A 21648-nucleotide genomic window follows, 5' to 3' on the forward strand; every position below is an offset into this window, starting at 1 on the left:
CTGCTGAAATATAGAGCAGGGGAGCAGATGTGGCATGACTGGGAGAGGGGCTCTGCTGGAGTAGCCTCCCCTGGGAGTCGTGGCCAGTGGAGCATGCACCCTGGTGCCACCACATGCAATCCCAGCTGTGCACAAGGCTGTCCCCTCCCTGCTCAGTCCCACCTGCATCTGCCCCTGCCAGTGCCACACAAGCCTCGCCATGGCTTTTTAGCCTCTGAATGAATTTGTACTATCTGCAGTGTCTTGCAGGTATCACGCCATAGCACATTACCCATCCAGCAAAGTACTGTTCTTTTAGATGATCTATATGCCATATGGTATTATCACAATTCATTTAAAGTAATGCGACTTTGCAAGCATGGCCTTGGATATGCAGGAAAGTGTGGCAAAATAGGTTTAACACGGAGAAGTGGAAGTTCTCTCCAGTTAGCTTTATGATAATTAATGTCAAGACATGCTGTTGGAAGCAAGCTTGTGTCTGTATTCATGGTGCGTAGCCATGTATTGATTTTTATGGCGACATTGTAGCTGAAATTTTTAGAGAGGCATTCATTTTCTCATTAATATGCGGGTTGGGTAGTGGCTAACAATAGTTTGGTTTAAGAAAAATCTATGTCAGCCATTAAAAGAGCTACAAGACACTGAATGCTAATTTTTCTCCTTTACTTCAGGATTTTCTTCACTATATTTTCTCTTTTTGGAAGAAACAACAAAAACTTGCATATGAGCAAGCTAAATCTTGAGCTGTAAATGTTAAATGATTTTGTTTGGATGCTAGACATCTGACATACTGTACAAGTCTGCTACTTAATTACCCCCTGTGGATTTGCAATCTTGTTGCAGCAAAACCACCCTTCCGTGGGACATTTTTCCTGCCTTTCGCCTTTCCCTTTCATAATTCAGTGTTTCAGATTCTCTCCTTTTTACCTAACTTAAGACATCAAGGCTGGACGATATGAAGCACGTGTCCCAAAGCAAGGACAAAATTTTAACTCCAACTTATTCTCCCTTGGCATTTAGACTATCCATATTAAAGTACTATTAGTTAAAATAACAATACTAATTTGCATCCCTAGCTATCCTGTTCTCTTGTATTTTCTGTATCTCTGTCCTCATAAGATTTTGACTTGGAGGCTATGTTTCTGCAATGAACACATCAAGGATATTGATGATGCTGAATAATTAAAAATAAATGTTCAAAACAGATTTAAATAGGGTACAGTTCTGGAATCTATACCCTTCAAAGAGAGTGTTGCTTAACTAAAGGACCTTCCAGAAATAAAAATTAATATTAATGACTCCAAAATTTTATACATCACTCCCTGTCTGGACCTGTCTGTACTGATTAGAGAGGTCAGGATCACTGTCTTAATGGACAGGGAATGGTCATAGAACAGCGATGTGAAACTACTCTCTGAACACAACACTTAAGTGCCCGTCACTAGCATGCACTCCAGCCCCCTACTCCCCAAGACCTTCGGCCTCCCAGGGAAGGACATTAAGTTAAAAGCAGAAGACAAACATCACTCTTACCACAGGTTTGTTGCCAGAAAACTGCGGCAAAGGGCACTGAGTGGCATTGTCCCATTCCATGTAGTGATCTTTACAGTAAGTGACATTGTGAAGCAGCAGACTCTGAGGCGTCTGACCTCGGACAAGCTGACTTAAAACAAAAGTGTTCATCAGTGATATGCTGCTTTGCAAGGTTTCTGCGCATCTGTAGGTTTTGCACTAGTAGTTCAATGCAGATTCAGAGATAACTGAAAGTTCAAGAATTGGCCATTTCAACCCTGTTCTGCTCTCTTGTTCAAATTACTTTTCCTTTAGCTTTGCCATGACTTTTTGACCAAATGCAAGTAGCTCATTATAGTATCGGTATACATCAATGCAGCTGAAGTGTGGAGCTTCCTTGCATAGAAAATGTACATTTTGCTGTTTGCAGAAAAATTAGAATGATTTTCAAGTTCTTTGGAGCAGACACTTTGACCTCCTTTGTATATGAGCATCTGTTATTGTTTAGAAAAATAATAAAATTTAATAGTGACAGACCTTCTCTTTGCTGCTTTCTAAATGCATTTTTAAAAGCTGCAAATAAAGTTGGAGGACCGTAATTTGATGTACACTCTCTAAACAGATTAAATTCCAGCTTCTTACTTCTGAGGATGTTAATGATGCGAATTTTCCCAAATACATCAATCCTGACTGTTCAGTCTAAATGGGTTTCAGCTGGTGTTGATTATGGGTAGAGAAGGAAGACTTTTAGGGGGAAACCCTGTTTGTTTCATATTGGTTCTCTGAATTTTCCCTTCTGTACTTACTTCGGCTCTACAATGTTAGCCTGAGTCTAACAAGAGACATGGAGATACGCAGTGCTGCCTTCTTTTACCTGGCAGTGTCATCGGCTGCCACCAGTTCAGACAGAGACACAGGAAAGGAGGGAGGCTTGAGTGCATTTTATTCGGTCACCTGGGAAGGAGGAAGAGATGTGAAGTGGATGAAACCTTGGGGTTTGACTCCTTGTCATGAATGGTAGGAATGCGCTGGGGCAGCAGGGAGCTTCTCTGCTGCCGTGCGCTCCCAGGCTGGAGCAAGCAGCGCTTGCTGAGAGCTATTGGTAGGGCTGTTAGATAAATCACTGTCCCCTTTTCAGGGAATTCTCTTGCTGAGCAGTGTCGATCAGCTGGCTAGACAGAGGGAGCTTACAAAGCTGAAGGTTTAAAGGTCTCATTTGAGATTGAATTCTGAAAGATTTGCAGGCGAGGGAGAGGGGAGGGAGCCCAGGTCAGGATACCGTTTACAGCATTGGTTTGCAGCTGTGCCTCTGAAACTTGGGGCTAATTAATTGGGCCAATTTTGGGAAGACTCAAAGCCAAACTGAACATGGCAGCTCTCAAATCGCAGAGGAAGAAGAAAAGTGACACACCACAAAGCATTGTACCAGCTGGTTCCCTTCCCAGTGGTGATGCCATGTGCCTCGGGGAGCAGGGACACGCATGCACTGCTGTGGGCTAGGAGGTTCCTCTCTGTCCAAGAGTGGTGGTCTGTATGTGCTTTAGTGATGGGCAATACCATCTGAATGTTTTACAAACAGACATAAAAGCTGCATTATGATAACACCAAGTGACTGTCCTTGGATCTGAAAAGCTTCGCTACAGCTTGGGGCCGTGTGTACATGAGACAGTCGGCAGGGAAAGCTCTGTGGAGCAAGGCAGTCTGCTGAGGGCCTTGCACTGGACACATCTGAGAGCTGCCTAGGGCTTAGGACTGGGTCTGGTTTGGTCCTGTGAACGGATCACTTAGTGCTTGGCACACAGAGATGCGTTCCTGTCAGTGCCGTTTCATCCCAAAGCACTCGGTATTACGCAGCCCTGGGACTGCACCATGGTATGAGCCAAATCTACAAGGTGACAAGGACCATGAGATTTGCGTCAAAACTGCACTCCCTGTCTGAATTTAAATGTGAATGTAGATGCGCCACTGTAAAGTCACATTAGTGCTATTTCAAAGAAATGAGAAAAGGGAATGGGGGAAAGCCTACAATGGAGAAGGAGGAGAAGATCTCAGTGGAGCTGGAAATGGAAGGTGGGAACGTTTTCAGCACTAGGCACATTCCTGCTCTCATTCTACATTGACAGGGGATTAACCAGCCCCTGAGCTTTCAGGAAGGCTCCCCTGACTCTGCTGTCCCTCAGTGTAAGAACCAGAGCTCAGTACCAAGAGGATGGACCTTCCCCTTGTGCTGAGGAACAAGGACACTATCAGCAACCTGGCAGTCATCCTTCTCTGTAAAAGCCACCTGACGGGCCTAGTCAAAAGTTTGAGTTGTTATTGTAGTCATTTAAACCTGGTTTGTAACACAGTGCCTTGTGCTACTTGAACATTATTTCTCCATGGTGAGGAAATTTGGGTTATTTTTCCCCATAGAGAAATAAGAAGGTCAAAACTACTTACATTTGTGGATGCAGAGGATAATGGTCACAGGGACATTCGCCATAGGGTTGCTGACATGCTGAAAGCTTGTCAAGCTTTTACAAGCTCTCTCACAAAATGCTACACAAGAGTTATGAACATAAGATCTATCCCTTATTAATTTGAACTCACAAAGGTCTGATTCCTATTCCTGATCTGTAATGCCCCCAGTTCCCAGGGATGAAAGTTCGTTCAGACCGATGCATTAATAAGGTGCAGGTTGTAAGATGGTAGAAGAGTCATTGAAAGAACTGAACCACACTTTTAGTCCTCAGAAAAGTGGTGTGGTTTAATTTCAAATTCTTTCATTTTGCAATCTATTTCCAAGCAAAGATCCCAGCAGTTCATTAATAGAAAAGCACAGGATTATAGATCTGAATTGTTTCATCTCAAATTGTGTACATACACCCCACGTAGTTTATGCAGACACTTACCCCATACCATGGATTATTAAACCAATGAAGAAAACCACAAAGAGGTGATGAGTATACCAGAACACCTCATAGCATGACCTTCTGATGAGCTCAGTGGATGAAGTCATGATCAGAATTAAAGCCACAGTTATCACGACTCCAGTTATTCCAGCTATGGTGGTTAGTACCTCTCCTGTTGTGTTCTAGAGTAAGAATACATTATTAGCATTAGCATTAGTAGCTATAGTTGTTCTAATTTGTTGTTATAATTGTGTTGCTGTTACTGTTGTTACTGTTCCTGCTATTACATATGAAGCCCAAATCTAAGATATGTTTTCAGCATAGGAACAAAACTAGAACAAGACATGGATGCAAGGCAAACCTCCATTTTACCACAGAAGAGCATGGAAACACATCCCTCTACTCTTATTTCCACTCAGGTTTATCCCAGACAGATGTGTAAATGTTTTCTGCCACTTATGTGTTTCAGGAATTGAAAGGAGGAAATTAGACAGTCTCATTAGTACTTTTATCTCTTTCACTTATATAAAAGTGTTTCAGAAAAAAAGTAAAATGATTAGAGAAATGAGAAAAATAAACCTAAAGATGTAATAAGTAAAACAGTAGAAACAAGCTTATTCACATGAGTGTGATAAAGTGAAGTGCTAAGACACCTGTAACTACAAAAGGTATGGGGCTCTTCTGTGCTTATTTTACTTCAAAGTTTGTGGGTTTTTAGCAGCCCTGAAATGGTGTATAAAAATGGCATGCTGTCATTTACCTAAACAGCATATCTCATTTACCTGTTCCTTACATTTACCTGGAGATACGCTGGATAATACTTTGGTTTATTTTTTAAAAGTTGTATTTATATTTACATTTTTATGCTTGTCAGTGGTGAAACATTAATGTGCTGGGCTAGGGCATTTTCATTTTTGTTCATGACTCACAGACATCAGTGCAGGCCTGTTACATCTGTCTAAACCCACAAAAATAAACTGAAGTGAGAATGAAGACGTATTTTGAACACAACAGTCAGATGCTGATCTCAGTTATAGAGTGCAAATCACGAAGAATAGCAGTAAAAGTCTCACACACAAGATGAGACTCAAGCTAAATATGCCAACAGAGTGTAAATGCAGTTCCTGTTTGACCTGAAAAGCATATACATCTGTTTTCCTGGTACTGATGCACAGGAATGAAGGACCTCAGTATGCCTTCTGTGTCCTAGGAGGAAAAAAACCTGTATTGTACTTGTAAAGTGCACTCATTTGATATGGAAATCTTAGAGGTGATAAAATTCCACAATGCCATCTTTACAGTCACTTTTTACAGTAAAATCATTCTTTCAAATGTTCACACTTGACAGCACACAGTACATTTTCAAATTGGTGCCTGTGAAGAGTGTGTTCAGATCCTATTGCATATTAACAGGATTCATCTAGGTGATATTTTGAACGTTTCCACTACAGTGGCTAGTTTGAAAGTTGAGATGAAACAAGGAAAAATGTCAAAGACACTTAGTACATTGCTACTACAGGGGTAGGATGAAACTGAAAAGAAAGCCTGAATTGTTGTTCTCAGAACTTTCTTCTCTGAAGTTAGAAGCAATCTTTTATTTGCTTTCCTTCATGATTTATTAATTCTGAGTAGCTACTGAGACAGAAGTGGGCAATAAAAGAAATATAAATATTAGAGGTTAGAGTAAAATCTGGGCTGTAAATTGGAAGGTAATTATGGGGCATATTACTGTGAGAAATCTGGGAAAGGATCTTAAAACCCAGTAGCCTTCCTCCTCAAGGGTGTTTAGGATTTTAATGCTAATTAGAGGCCTGCCTCACAATTATCACCATGGGAAGGCTTCATGGAGAAAAAAATGCATACTGAAAGATGGTAGGTTCCTGTTCAGAGCTGTGAGCTTTGTTCTGTTCCTGGGGAACATCTCACGTGCATGCGGTGAGAGTGGGCAGTGGGTGTAAGGAAAGTCCATGCAGCTGAGTCCTTGGGTGGCTGTCCCATTTTGATAGACCTGACTGTTTTGTCAACACTAACATGAAGACTTTTGTATTCATGGTATTGATTAATTAACCATATCATTAATTTGGTTGATTTTTTTTCAAACTTGAGAGTTGTTTACCTGTTTGTTTTGAAAGATACAAAAATCACACTATGTAAACTGGAAAGGTTAACTGAGAAAAAGTGGAACAAAGTGCCTTGTGACTGAAAGTACTATCGAATCCTACTGATGGTTGTCCAGCCATCGTCTCACTTTGTTTCTTGTTTCTGTGGAGCACACCACTGATCGAAAGAGCCCCACTCCATGGTGTTCAAGCAGCTTTTATTGCATGCTGGCTATGTGGGGATTTTCTAGAGCAGAAAGTATGTGTGGGGGTCTCACCAGTGCCATTTCAACCTGCCGTATACAATAGTATACGCAAGTAAACTTATAACATGAATGTGATGTATAGTATAATGGAAGAAGGAAAAAAGTTGGCTAGCTTTTGCATGTTTTACATGCACAACTTGCAGAAAGAGTACTTTTTGAGTATTATAAGGAAGAGTTTATAATGCTGTTGTGAGATAGCCAAGGGAGCCAACAGGGGCCACAGTCACTTTTGCCCCCAAAGCAAGCAGAGCCATTTACTTGCGGGACTGAGGTGCCTGTAGTCCCGCTTGGCTCTGAAGAGCACACAGCAGCACTATCTTCCCCATGCACTCCTTCCAAACCTCCAGCCAGTTTTGCACATGCTCTTCCCTAGGCAGCCACACTCGACATGTAACAAGGCAGAATCAACCCCCAGATTGGAAAGATACTGCACAACCACGGGTTGAGACAAGTAACAACCAACTGTGAAAGAAATATTGTTAAGTGCTATTGCTGCTTTGGTTTTGTTTTGGTTTGGTTTTTTTTTTTTCTTTCTGGTAAGAAGTAGTGTTTGTTCCATGTATTCATAGTTTAGTTTAGTTTTTTAAAAATTCTTTGCAGGCATATTTCATTGTCTACTATTTGCAACACTCCTTATCCTCCCCCCACCAGCTGTCTCCTGAAAAACTAATTAAAATACTGTAGACGTTTCTTTGAGCTTAGTAACCTGAAAATTGCAGCTCTGAGTAAGTGTTTTCAGCTGAAATTGAGGTTAACCTTTGGCAGCACCTTCTCGCTCTGGTTAAAAGGCTTTGAAATACAGTTTTACCGACAATAGAATCCACAGAGGAAAACTTTTTAGATGAGGAAAACCAAAAAGTGGCAGCTTACTGTTTCATAGGTCCTGATTGGGTTCAAGTAGCTTTCATTTGGGCTCTTGCCAAGGCCAGAAAGTTTATTCCGTAACTCTCCGGCTTCCTTTGACTGGCTGGTATGATACCGCTCGATGTTGATCAAGTGGGCAACAATATGGATGGCTGCACGAGAGAAAGAGTGGTGTGAAATTACAGACACACTTGTACGTGTCCACAGTGCCAGAAGGAACTTCATTAAGCACACTACAAACCATTTGAAAAGCTTGGGCATAAACTGAGAGCTTTGCATGGGTTAAGCTGACAATAAAAGGTAAATTTTATCAAATACGTGTCTAATATGAAGCAACTGCCTCACACTGGAGAGGAGAGGAACAGCTCCAGTGTCATCACTTCCCATGCTTACAGTCAAGTGCCCTGCAGTCTTCAGCGTCATCAAAGGAGGACCTTTTGATAACATAAATGAGATGATATAAAGGTGTTTGCCTCTGATCTTAAATTGTTCAAAATGAGGTAAACTGATTAGAATCCCTATTTTTTTATTTATATACCAGGATGTGCCATGGCCTAATATTGCTACGCAGGACACTAACATGTCCATTTTAGGCATAGATCAGTTTGCAACTTGCACCAAGGATATTTAAGACATGCATCCGAAATCTGTCCCCTATTAACAAGTAGCTATAGCATTACTTTATGTAGGTGGAGCCTGCGGAAGCCACAGGAGCTATGATTTTAAGGGAAGAGTCTGAATCGTGGTGTTAGATCTGCTTTGCCCTGAGCATCATACAGTCTTTCTTCTTCTGGCCTGCTCCCAAGAAGCATATGAAATGGTCAGTTCAGAAAAATGCCTTAGAGTGAAGTAAGAACCCTCCTGTAATTCTTTTCCTGAGTGGAAAGGTGATAATTTCAAAAGTGGGAAAAAGGAAGGACTTTATTATTCGCTAACATAGATGAAGTTGTAATCATGCTAGGTGCAGAGTTTCTGTTTTCAGTACGAGAGATTCTCAAATCCATTACAGGAACATTGTAATTAATGCAAAATATTAAATACCAAAGGATGAAAAAATGTCAATGGAAAACAATTATACGTTTACAGTAGAGCTATTAGGATATGGTATTTCTAGTTTTTATAATCAGCTTCCCATTACCATGTCTCCTTCAGTGTTTATCTGTTCCTGTGTCTGACCATTTAAAAAACCTTTCTAAAAGGCAGTATTTGTAGTAAACTGAATATAATCTGCTTCTCTGAAAAATACTCTCTCAAAAGAAAATTATTTTTATTTTTTTATTTTTTAGTTTGCTTTTTTTGTTTTCCTTTTTTCTCTTCCCTCTTGTCTCTTCTTCTTTCTTATTCCTTCTTTCTTCTTTCTCTTTCTTTTATTCCTTTTTTTAATTGTAACTATTTGCACAACAGTAATGTCTTACTGTGCTAGTCACTGTGTCATCATAGATGAAACCACAGGATTAAATGCATAAGGACTTTGGTATTGCTGTCTTAGAAATATGTGCCTACTTGGTGAGCTCTCTCACACTGCTGCCAGTGTCCAGCTCCTCTGCAGTGCCTGGGGAGAGCTGTGGGCATGGCAATATGAATTAAGGTAGGATGCTGGCCATGGGAGTGCTTACAGCAGGCAGTGCAAACAGGTAGAAGATTGCACTCTTCCCCCCAGCAGTAGGTTAGCCCAGGTGTCCATGCTGGAGAGAGGTTATTTTCATTCTGTTCTGAGGTGATTCTTCTAGAGCAGTAGATGTGCTGTGGCTGGTTGACTGTCAGGTTGCAATTCATGCAAAACATAGTGTTAGCTTAGGGACACCTCCCGCCACTCCCTAACACCTGCTTCACCTTATTGTCTTATGCTTAGATACTCACTGGGGGATGAAAAAACTATTTTAAAAACCTTGTTACATTAAAATTAAAGTAAAGCTTTAATCTGAATCACGTCTCCTAGTCACTGGGCTGACTGGTTATTCTAGTGCGTATGAACTATCTCCTGTTGAAACCCTTAATAAAAATAATAAAATATTTATTGACACAGGCATCCCAAGTGAATATCCTGAGCACCCAAACTGCAAAATCAAGCTCCCATTTCTTCTGAATCTTTGGCCCAGTGAATAATAAATTATTTATACAAGCTAGAATAGCTTCAGCAGAATGGAGACTAAATCCAAATGGATATGAACTGCACAGAGATAAAATGAGTCTGGAAATTAGAAGACAGATTCAAGCCATCAAAGGAATGAGACTCTAAAATAACCTTTCAATAAATGGGATAATGGGATCAAGCAATCCAAGCAGCTTTCAGCTGAAGGTTGGTCATTTTATGAAATAGCATATATGACGTGACTGTGAGCATTAGAGGGTATTGGACCCCATGACCCAGCACGTCCTGCATATGTTGTTATGGATTAGGTGCTGCATATGATACAACCTGGCCAGCATCAGGCAGGAGACTCTCTCCGGAGCCTGCACTTGAGAGGGTGCTCCCAGCACCTTGGCAGCACTAGGATGCTGGAAGGAAGGTTACACTAGACCACAAACAGTGAGTGAGATGTGTGTATTCATACGGCCAAAATCCAAAAGCCAGAGAGGCTCTGAGCTGCAGGGTTTAGGTGGCAGCTGTGTGGGGGCTGTGGCAATCTGTTCCCCAGTGTACAACAGATGTATAAGCAGTATATAAACACTGTTTATGTATTTAAGTGTAACAGCACTTTTAAGTGCTGAGTGGGAAGGGGGAAACTGTTCCTACAAGGGGTTCCTTTCAGAACAGATGTTTTGGCCTGTTAAGGATGTTATCAGATCCAGCTGGAAGGGAACCAAATCATTGCCTGATGAGGACCTGATTTCTCTGACATCTGAAAGAACTCAGAGGATGGGTGTGGGGTAATGGACCACTGTCTGCGGTAGGTTGTGGAGTTACAAGCGGCATGTAGCCCAGCACTGGACTAAGGGAAAGAAGAGAGAAAATTTTGACAGGATGGAAAGCTCTGACAATGAATCTCTGAGTGGACTTCTACTGAGGGGTTATATCTTGGCATATGCTAGTGATTACTGGTGCAACCAGTAACGGTACTTGGGCCTCCTGTCCTCTATACCTGCAGGATGCTCTTGATAACTCTGATATGATGTGACAGTCACCATAGCCTTGGGACCACGTGAGTTTCACAGAGTTGTGATCCACAGTGGTGTTTTACCAAGGGTTCCCTGCAGCATATAAATGGCAAGTTTTGGACATCCTTGCTCACTTAAAAGAACAACATTGACTAGAGGTGGAGGTTTGAATCTGTGTTCATAGCATAACACACTTTCTCTCTTTTGCCTTCAAAACACAGTTTTTTTAAGAACTGATACTGCAGATTGTGAAATCTTTATGTGAAATGATGACATTTCTGTTGTTTAGAAGACTATGGAATCTTGTACTTTGTTCAAAGTGCAGGTTTGTACATGATTTGTACAAATTCTAGTCATTTCAGGAGCAACAGGAAACCTAGTGGTATCTGATACATGGCGAGTGCTGAGAGTGAAATGAGGTGGTAGTTTCTTCCAGACAGACAAAAGTCCATCTTTCCTAACAGAGTATTTCCAGCCTTGAACAGAAAAAAAATGAGTTAAATAGACACAGCTTCGCAAGAAGGTCTTGAGCCTAAGGTTTAATAAAGAGCAATCATGTTGCAACTTTTCCCTGGAAGAAGAGATCTGCTTTCTGGAACTTAACCTGGTAAGATTTTTCTGCAGGCTAGTAAAGGACACTGATTTTTCCATCTGCATATTATTCTGCTTTACTGTAAGTGTTCCTGTCATCATATCTTCTTTGGGATTTACCACATCTTCCCTTCTAGGCGGCATTCCCTCCAGCTTTCATCTGACAGGTAGAGTATAATACAACTGTAGACTTCCAGAATGAACAGGAGAGAGGGTTTTTTGCAAGCTATTCTGCAGTAGCTGTTAATGTACAGAGCATAATGATACAAATTAATGATGTACTGAGTATGTTGGTTTACCTGAGTCTCCCATGATCTTAAGTATTGCCTAGAGTGTTATCAGATTAATACTTCTGATGTTTTTTTGTGTGCTGCTAGGAAAAAATGATGCAATCTAAAAATGAATTATAGCTTGATGGTAAGAGTAATGCAAAGATCTAATTCCATTTTCAGTGTGGTTCTTTTAATGTACCATAGTTGTAGCAGACTAAAAAGTCTGGCACTGGCTACGCTGCCATTAGCTAAAATATCTTAGATCCCTGAAGTGCATTTTCTGAAGGCCTTTGCGTCTGCAGCGTATAGAATTTACTAAGCAATTCCAAAATTAATATGCAGATTTCTGAAATCTGAGATTACAACAGTTGTGGGTTTTTTCCCCCTGTACCACCTATCTAACTTAACCATGAGGGCAAAGTTTAAGGTACTACATCTCAGAATTTTCAGTTCAGTTCATTTTCCTCATTCTGCATGACCAAATATAAAGTATGGAATAAATCATGCAATCTTTTAAACAAGGTTCTTTTTTATAACTGTACACGAAGACTGAAGAATTTGAGTGGTTTTTTTTAACAACATCTGGAACCTCTGAAGCACTTAACATATATTAATTTTTATTTGATCCTGAGATGTTCTATCTAGTCCACTTCTGAGATCAAATAAAAGGTTTTATTGCAAGGAGGGAGGGAGGAAAAGGGTTGCTATTAGAGCATGGTGTTTACTGTACATATTCTTAAATACATAGAGACGTAATTAAATTATCTTGAAAGTCTGGTCAATTTAGCTAGTCTTATCCAGCCAATTGTGCCTTCAGTGAAGCATGCACAACTCTCATTGAACTAAACAGAAATTGCATGTGTTTATCTGAGGACAAGGTTTCATTCTCTCTTTTTCTGCATGCCTGTGCAGGATAATAATCAAATTGGAGCTTGCTGCTAGCAGTTAAATGTTTTGATTAACCAACCTATCATGATAAAATCAAAGGGTCAAATACTGGCCTTTCTGCCCACAGTGAAGAGAACGGCTTTGCAAGAAGCTAAGCCAGGCATGGGGAATTCTGCCCTCGACCAAGCCTCAGTTCTGCCACACACTGCCTTGTGCCATTTCTAGTTATACAGAACCCTTAATTCAGCTTCATGCTGTCTTTGTGGACCTAAAAAGTGTAGGTTATATAAAAATCACAATAGTGACCACACACATACTTGCATTGGATTTATTATTTTTTTTTAGAATGGTTATAAACATCAAAGAACAACATGACTTGGACCATTTTTTATCCTAGCTGGAAGCTTATAGTCTTTAATTTAATGTAGTTTCCTTCCTAGTACTTGCACTAAGTCTGGATTTAAACAATCTGACTGAAAAAAAATGCAGTTTAATGGAAATTTGATTTCCTGTAATTTCTGGAAGTACAACACTGAGATAGCAGCTAAACCTCTTTTGAAGATAAGCATCTGCTTCCCTGAGAACTTCATCACTTACACAAAAATGTGACTCAGATCACCAATGCCCTTCACATAGCTACCACTACCAAAACGTGGCTGAAAATGGAAAGTTTTTCTAGCATTTTTAGCAATAGATTTTTCAGTGCTTGTCAGAAGCCAAATACACCTGGCATCACTATATTTCTGTCTGCATTTTGCATGTTTTTAAAAAAAATCACAGTGCTGGAAATTTAAGGAGCAGGAACCACCATTTTAAACAGCCTAACTACAAAGAACCTCACTGTCCTTCCCCTACTTTAATTGCTCAAGCTTTGTTCATATCATAATTCAAAGACTGTTGGAGAAATATAACCTTCCTGCAAACATCAATACAACACAAGAAACAGTTTGTTCTTTAAAATATGCATTGTATATATATATAAAAATATGTATACACACACCCACCCCCCAACACTCCCCACTTCAGAAAATACATGAATGTACTTTCTTAAGAGGTTAATAGCTATACAGTAAGAGGGAGGAGTTGTATAAAAGGTTATTTACTATCTCTTGTCGGTATCTTTAGGTTTCAGACAACTGCCTCTCAACTGAAAAGTCTTTCTTGCATTAGAAAACATAGAATGATTTGCACTGATCAAACTGAGAGTGCATGAAACTATGATTTTATTCTAGCAGAGTTACAGGTCCATAAGGAAGATTTATTAGGGGGTGAATAACTCCCAGACAGCTCTTATCACAGACAGGCATGCAGAACGCAGGAAGCCAAACTAAGCAGAATTCCCTTTACTGAATTTTCAATGATGCCCTTGATTATAGATAGCATTGTTTACTCTCTCTCCTTCCTCCAACTTCCCTCTCCCACTAGTCTCTAATTATATCCCTTTATGACCTGACCAATTAAAGCCTGCTCTTGAATTTGTATTAGAGCTGATGAAAAATTAAAGGTACAGATGTACTTTTTCCAAGGCCACACGCACCTTAGCTGAGCTGGCTGCCTGTTAGAAGCCAGACAATACTAATGTTGCACTATTTTTAGCATGCTATTAAATAAATATGCTGGAAATAACACCACCTGGCAAGCTAAGATGAATACATGTTACTCTAATAATAAAGGAGTCTACGGTTTTATACTGTGAGGCTAAGCTTACTGATCTGAACTTCAAATTGGTTTAACTTCTTGCTGCCACATTCATGCTCTTGATCATTGGCCTCTATTTACCCATCATTTTAACAGAGTTAGGTTTTATAAAAAGGGACTCAACATACTTGTGGCTACCTCTTTACTCTGCAACATTGCTTTTCTGTCACATTATGTGCTGTAGCTTTTAATTTTTTTATTAATTTAAAATTTAGTTTCAGGCAACTGAGTTTCTCACCGTTCTTCACCCAAGTCTGACTATACAGTGATGTAGTGTTTTCCCAACTATGATAGCTGTTTCTCACTTGTCTGTTAGGGAAGCATGAGTTCATAACTTGTCATGCTTTGTTCATTAGACTTCCCTGTATTTTCTTTTCTTTCTTGAATATCTTATCAAGTATTTGTCCCATTTTATATTTTGGAAAAAAACCCAACCCAAATAACAACCCAACAACACTTTCTCTTTACAGAGTGACAGAATTAAATAAAGGTGATTTGTGTCATTTCACATCAGCTCCTGTGTCTTTTTCCTTGGAATTACTGAAGCCATAAAGTAATCACTTTTCTGATAGACTTGCACTTCCCAAATTGTCCATCTTAATGCACTAGCAAACATTTTTATATGAATATAAAGCCAAAAACATAAAAGGTTTAACTGTGCAGTTTTGCTTTCTTTTTGGAGCATGACAAATTATACACCAAGTAGAAGTTGGTTAATTTACATTCCGGGGTTGATTTATTAATTAAAGAAGCGATGTTGCGTTCCGTAAGAATCTGCTTTATGCTGAAACTGAACTCTGATAAATGAATGGACATGACAGATAAGTAAATCATCATAACACACTGTAAGATGCACACTCTCATCCATCAGCCTTCCCCTCTGAATTCCTTAGCACTACATACAATGGACAAATTTTAGCTATTGATTACTGATAGCAATCCTGACTTCATGTTCTTCTCTCACTGCATGGGACATTAACAGCCTGTACATGCAAAAGCATTTCCCTCAAGTAGACTGAAAAAAAACAATGGGGCCATAGTCCACCCTGACAGCCTGGTGGTAGAACTGTTATGCTACAATGTCTTATGCTTGCAAATAACTCTAACTCCTGTGTCTCCTTCACATTTTCTATAAGAACTATCTGCTCCAGATACCTCTCCATCTCTATGTGCTTATGTCCTTCCTCATATTCCGTTTTGCTCTTCCCTCTCTGCACAGCTCTCTTCCCGATGTTATCTCCAGTTCCACTCATGTCCTCTGAATTCCTACAAGCTTCACTATTCTCCAGGTCTTTTAACCGCTTGGGGAACAGGAAGGCGCCATGTCTTCTTCCCACCAGGCCAATGAACACATATAGCTCAGTAAGTCACTAGGACCAGCAGAACACATGATTTTTGATCTCAGGATGCAGTTTTTCCCTCAAGGGGGGCCATTAGTTCCCTGTACCCATCACATATTAAAAAAAAATAATTTTGTAATCTAATGTTTCTGAGACAGCTTCTTGCCTCAAGTTCAAATTAAATTTACTACCTGGTTGAAAAAGTATTGAAGATGTAATGGTGGACAGATGAGCAGTGTGACTCATAAGCACCATTTCCTTAGGAAATCAGACTGTAATACTATGCCATCTCCCCAAACACCTACTCTCAGGTATTTAATGAGAGTTATTTACACTAAATGTTAAGAGCACATAGGTTGGTCACATTAACTGAATGGCAACTAGTAGTTGCTCTTCGGGTTGAAAGTTTATTGACTTAACAGTCAAACTTTTCCCAAGCAAAAAAGGTTGCAAATGGTTAATCAGACAGGACTCCTACACCTATTTAAAGCTGCAGTCACCAAATGATTGCACTAAAATAGCATGTCTCAGAGCTGATGGGGATTACAGCATTAGGCAGAATCACTGTGAAATTCAAAACAGTTCAAAGGCAAGGAAGAAAGAAAAAACAACCAACTTACTTGCATTTACAGCTATTCCATAGGCAACCATCTTGTGAAATGCGATGTTTTTGTCAAGCTGTCTCCTCAGTGCTCCTCCACAGCACTTGGTGAAAAAGCAGGACTTGTTTTATATCATTCCTATTACTATTTGCAACTCACATTTTGGAGAGGAGAAGAAAGGAGTTCAGTACATTTAAAAATGGAATGTTGAAGGAATTCAGTGGAAGTTTTGGATTAGCCTTAATTTTGGGGCTCAGGTAACTGTTTTTGGCACAGTAACACTCCAGGGTGTCTTAAGCTATTCAGCCTAGGCAGGGTTTCAAAAAGAGGCTTGATAAAACTCCGCTACATTTACCTGTGTTTTATGAGTGGTTTGTCTGGGCTGGTGATCAACTCCTTTGCTGGTACACAGGCACCAGACTGGGCCACCACTGCTTTGCAAGCTCAGGCTCAGCTCCACGAGCACAGCTGAATGGCTGGCAAAGCCAGCTTGCAATGAAAACATTTTTGCTGCTTTCACGAAATGCACACCCCAGGAGGGTGAGGCTGTCTAGACCTCAGGTGGCTGAAGCTTATGTGGTACTGAGCCGTCTTCCCATTATTGGAAGTGCTGGATGGTGGTGTGCTGATGCCCGGCTGGGTGCCTCTGCACAGAGCCAGCCTGGGGCCGGGGTGGGCTGTGGCGAGCCAAAAGTAACACACTCTGCTGGAACCTAGACAGCCCTCACGGACCTCGTTCAGTCTCTGGATGGTGTTGCGGGTGTCTGGATTGCTTGCTTGATCTGGCACAGTGCCATGCCAAAATTTATCCATGTTGTTTCACAGCTAATAAATCTTCCAAAAATCTGGAGCACTGCGGGGTGCAATGCTAAAACACAGCACCTCCTTGGAGAGTCACTGGATCCAGCTCTGTGATGACCATGCTGGATCCAGTCAAGTTGCTCTGTACCATGCTCCTCAAGAGCACAGTACTGTCCAGACCAGCAAAATATTATCTGTGAGAAGAGTTCCAGTTCTCTGAGTTCTTACTCAGCATCTAAGTGGGCATGCATGCATTTTATGTTAATTCACAAACTGATTCGGAAGTTCAACAAGATGTTTTTCCTTAAATTCTTAGCTCCTGTACTCAAACTTATAAAACTGTTGATTCCCAGCCTAAATACTGCTTAAAATGTAACTCTAACTCTGGAAAAAAAAAAAAAAAGGCGGAATTGAAATAAAAACCAGCTAACAGTAAAAAAAAGAAAAAAAAAATTGTTGCCAATTCTAAATTCCTGTTGTTCTTGGAGTCATGAAGTGATCAGTGATTTTTTACCCAAACATGTGGTATTGGAGTTGCTCTGACTATAATAATTCACTGCAAGTTGAAGCTATAGCTAGTAGAGCTAAAGCCTTAAGTACTTCCTATGCATGATGCCGAGGTTAATGTAAATTCCTCTGAGTAGATGACCACTCCATTAAAAAAAACATGTTGAGAAGAAAGGAAGACCTGAGTAGTGGCCACGCAGGCAGAAGGGTTTAAACATGTTCCTATTATACTTATGGAACTTTTATATATCTATCTGTACATTTTGTCACTCTGGTTTTCACTTTGCAGCTACACAGGATACACATGATGGATATGTATTTTCTCCATTTGGCCAAGTTGCATTATTGTGTCCCTTTTTTTAGCTCCTCACTTTTCTCTTCATGACACCATGCTATGCAGTGACTGCCAAAATCAGTGTTGCATTTAGAGCACCGTGTTAAACAAGCCATTTGTTTCTCTTCAGTCATGAACGCTGACAGTTTAAATAGTAATAACAAGGCAATAGTGTACAGACTACTCTGTCAAAAATTAAAATTCCTTGGAAAATGTTTGATATGGATAATACTGTTGAACTATGGAAATTAAAAAGGGAGGATAATATGGCTATTTGAGAAATGGTACTTACAATGCTTGCTCCTCTTAAGAATGAAATAAGGTTTCTACTGACTGGTAACAGGATTAGCATGCAGTTAAAATTAAGGCACGTTGCAGAAGCTCTTGCCCAAGCCAGGGTTGACTGTACATATAACAATATAAAGAAAGTAAATTATAGGCTTGGTATAGAAAGAGCAAAAGAAGGAAAATACTACAATAAATAATACTCTTATATGGGAAAATTACTGTTGAAGCATCAAAAATATTATGAAGGATGTCAATAAAATCAGACTATGCATACATTCTTCTTGTGGAATTTTTTTATCTATCAAACTCATACTTACTCCCAACATAATCCGTGTATAAATGTAAGCATCTTCATCTTCATACCAGTGGTAGGTATCAATAAACAAATAGAAATTCAGTCCAAGCCACACCAGCTGCAAAGCAGACAGGCTACAGTTTAGTCACAGTTACAGTATTTTTAAATGCATATAAAATGGTTATAGTTTTAAAAGTATCTGAGAGATACTCAAAAATCAGTGTGCAATGCAGTTCTTGATCACAGATGACAGAACTCACAAATGCCTGCTGGAATGAGGCTATCTTTTAGCAAATGCCGGATTACAGTCCTATCCCCACATCCCCAGTAGAGGATATAGATGACATTTACTGTGTGATGGCAAACTTGATCTTAAACACAGGGCTTAGCCTGGTCTCTAAGAAGGCAATAAAAGCTAAAATTAAAGAAATCTAGAAATGGAGGGAGTTAGGAGCTGAGGAAATTCCTTTCTTTGCCCCCATACTCAATTCACCCAATCCTCTGAAAATAATTCAGAATATAATTTCAATTACAAATGCAAATGCCTGTTCCCTTTATCTGAAAACTAAAGTACATGGACTTAAAAATAATTAAAAATAAACCAGTAAGACTTTAAATTGTTTTTAAGAGTAGTTATAAAAAGACTGCTGAATATTTTATAGCAAGTTTTACATTAAGCTTGGGAGTATTACTGTAAGCAAACCATAAAATGTCTTTTAAACAAGCTTAAAATATTTATATATATCCAATTAGATTTTTTTAATGCTAAAAATACTCACTAATAACAGCACTGAGAGTTTTTCATTCAAAATCCAGCATCCCATCCTGAGTCTCTCTCCCTATGCTAGCAGCAGCTGACTCTTGCCTTCCAGTGTAACCTGAGTTCTCTGTCTATTCCTCAGGCTTTTCTACTAACTCCTTTTGTCTTTAGATTTTAATACGCACCTAGTGGGAGCAGGAGCTCTCTCTAGGAATTTTCTAATTAAGAACTGCCTGACAAGAACAGATCACCCAAGTGACATGTCTCATGACCTGTGTAAATAAAATGCTGGTCATTGTCCAGTCCTTTCTCTCTCCAGAGTTATTTCTTAGCAAATGAGAGATGCTGTCATTAAATTGTCCTCTTGTGCTAGCATGTATTTTGGTGGGGGTTTTTTGCTTTGTCTTTGCAGTTTGAACAGACTGCAACATTTCTTCATGATTAGTCTTTTAATTTAGTAGTAAATGGGAGCTTCCCTTATGTGTGTACAAGATGGGAATATAGCTAAAAGATCTGGGGAGTGGCAAAATCACTCAGAAGTTGGGAATTGTCAGAATGAAGGGTGCTCTAACATTTGTCTGGATTTCTTGTGAATATAGATTATGACAACATTAAAACACATGATGTTTTTTCATTCATTTGGCTGCAGTCATAAAACAAGCAGTTACTTTCTCTTTCTCTATTTACATTGTTTGGTGTAAGGACACAAATCCTACTTCCTTCCCTCCCTGCTCGGAGGAGAGAAGTAACCATTAATTTCCTCCTGGGCTGCTTTCTCAAGCCTCACAAACATCAGCTGCCTTCACCCACGACCTGTGAGGTGAGGAGAGGATGCCGATTTCAGAGGTCTGAGCATAGAGGGGTTAGGAAAAACCATGTCCCTTACTTGTGCATGTGGCTGGAGCAGCCGAGCAGGTGCTGTGGCTCTCCATGTGCTCCAGACCCTGCTCCCACATTTTGTCTGCAAAGTGACGTTGCTTTGGCAGAACTTAAGATGCTCAGGAAATACAAACGTCTTCCAAATACAATCCACAAACACTGTCCAGTGCTACAGCTTACCTATTTTTTTCCAGGATTTGTTTTTATTTATAAACCCAGATGTTTCTGTTTCTCTGGGTTTGTCCTGAGGACTGTTCAGCCTGCTTCCTTCCCCTTGGAGGTTTACTCCTGTGAGGATCTCACGAGCCATCTGCAAAAACGAGGCAGCAGGATTCACTACCTCTCAGCAAGATTTAAACTTTTTGACAGGCCAGTGCAATGGAGAATGCTGTTAGTCTGGCTAAGACTTCTTTAGTAGGTGGTTATTTGAGCACCCAGCACCATGATTATATCCAAAGTGAAGAGCACATTTTCTGATTTGCCTTTAGAAAGAGACAAGAATAATTTATTGACTTCTCTGCACTCTCCAGAGGGAAGTCCCTTACCCTTGGCTTCCCTTATGTCATGGAACTGGCAGCAGTTGGGGTAAGGAAGAAATTGCTTTGAACCATGGTCAGCTCCTCTGCAGGAAGGTCCTCCTGGCTGACCAGGTCTTAGCTGCTCTTTTGTCCTGTCCTGGTGAGTGCACTGCTCCCCTTGCCAGAAGCTGTGCAGACTCTGCCTGTAGTAATCTTGTTCCTTCCCCAGTAAAACCATTTTCTTAAGGCTTTCCTGTTGTGGCTGTGAAGGAGACCTTTCTGTGACAAAATAGCTTAAAATTTTTAAAGTTGAAATGCTATTAAGCTCAACTGCTTTCTAAACCAGTGCTAATGGCCATTATTATGAGTTAGCAGAACCATGGAAATGTGGTTATGAATACTCTGAATACAAACATTTACAAGGGATTTATTTTGAGCTTTATTTGAGCTTTCTTGCATGATAAAATTAAGCATGATTTATTAACAAACTTTATGACAAGCCATGTGCAGCAATTGGCCAGTGTCCATTATGTGACTTGATATAGGCTATTCCCACAACCACCCTCTTTATAGTAGCTTTGGTAATGCAGGAGCTAACAAGATAGTGAGTATTGCTGTATTTTTTTGGAGAGGTCAAAAGGAGATGAAATAAGGGAGAAAGGAAGAAGAATGAGTAGAGGGTGAGGAGAAATACTGGTAAGGTCAGATGCCAATTTTAACTACTTAAAAAAAAAAAAAGGGTGGGGGGGAGGGGAGAGGGAGGAGGGGAGAAAACCCACTATCTGGATTAGCTGCACTTCAAAGAGAAATGCTGCACTGCGATGTTCTGCTTTGAAGTTCAGCCGATCCAGACAGCAATTTTCTAAAATGAGTCAAAACTGGCATCTGAAATAGATTTTTTTTCAGAGTACAGCAGATTCATATGCTGGTTTAGGCTCCAAAATTTGTCTGGATCAGCAGCTGTACTTCAAAGCAGCACATCTCACTACAGCATTTGACTTTGAAGTGCATGTGGTCCAGATGCCAGTTTTCTTAAAGGAGACGATGAATCAAATCACTTTATTTTTTGTCCTTTGAAACGGCTGTGTTTTTTCTCCTATATAACAATAATGTGTGTGGTCTCCAGTATGGTATCTATCAATAA

At 40.0% G+C, this 21648-nt stretch overlaps 1 protein-coding gene across 1 annotated transcript in view; it reads right to left on the reverse strand.

Annotated features, from left to right (window-relative positions):
* NOX3 (NADPH oxidase 3) overlaps positions 1-19171 on the reverse strand; it is a 38921-nt gene extending 19750 nt beyond the window's left edge. Inside the window, exons 1-7 of the mRNA XM_056344059.1 lie at positions 19127-19171; positions 18370-18465; positions 18057-18167; positions 16141-16225; positions 7639-7784; positions 4404-4585; positions 1534-1663 (exon numbers count right to left, since the gene is read on the reverse strand). Of these exons, the coding sequence (XP_056200034.1) occupies positions 1534-1663; positions 4404-4585; positions 7639-7784; positions 16141-16225; positions 18057-18167; positions 18370-18465; positions 19127-19171 (795 nt within the window). The remainder of the gene's footprint in view (positions 1-1533; positions 1664-4403; positions 4586-7638; positions 7785-16140; positions 16226-18056; positions 18168-18369; positions 18466-19126) is intronic.
* Between the last annotated feature and the right edge of the window lie 2477 nt (positions 19172-21648).

This window comes from Falco biarmicus, chromosome 6, assembly GCF_023638135.1.
Source record: "Falco biarmicus isolate bFalBia1 chromosome 6, bFalBia1.pri, whole genome shotgun sequence".
NCBI classification, from domain to species: Eukaryota; Metazoa; Chordata; class Aves; order Falconiformes; family Falconidae; genus Falco; species Falco biarmicus.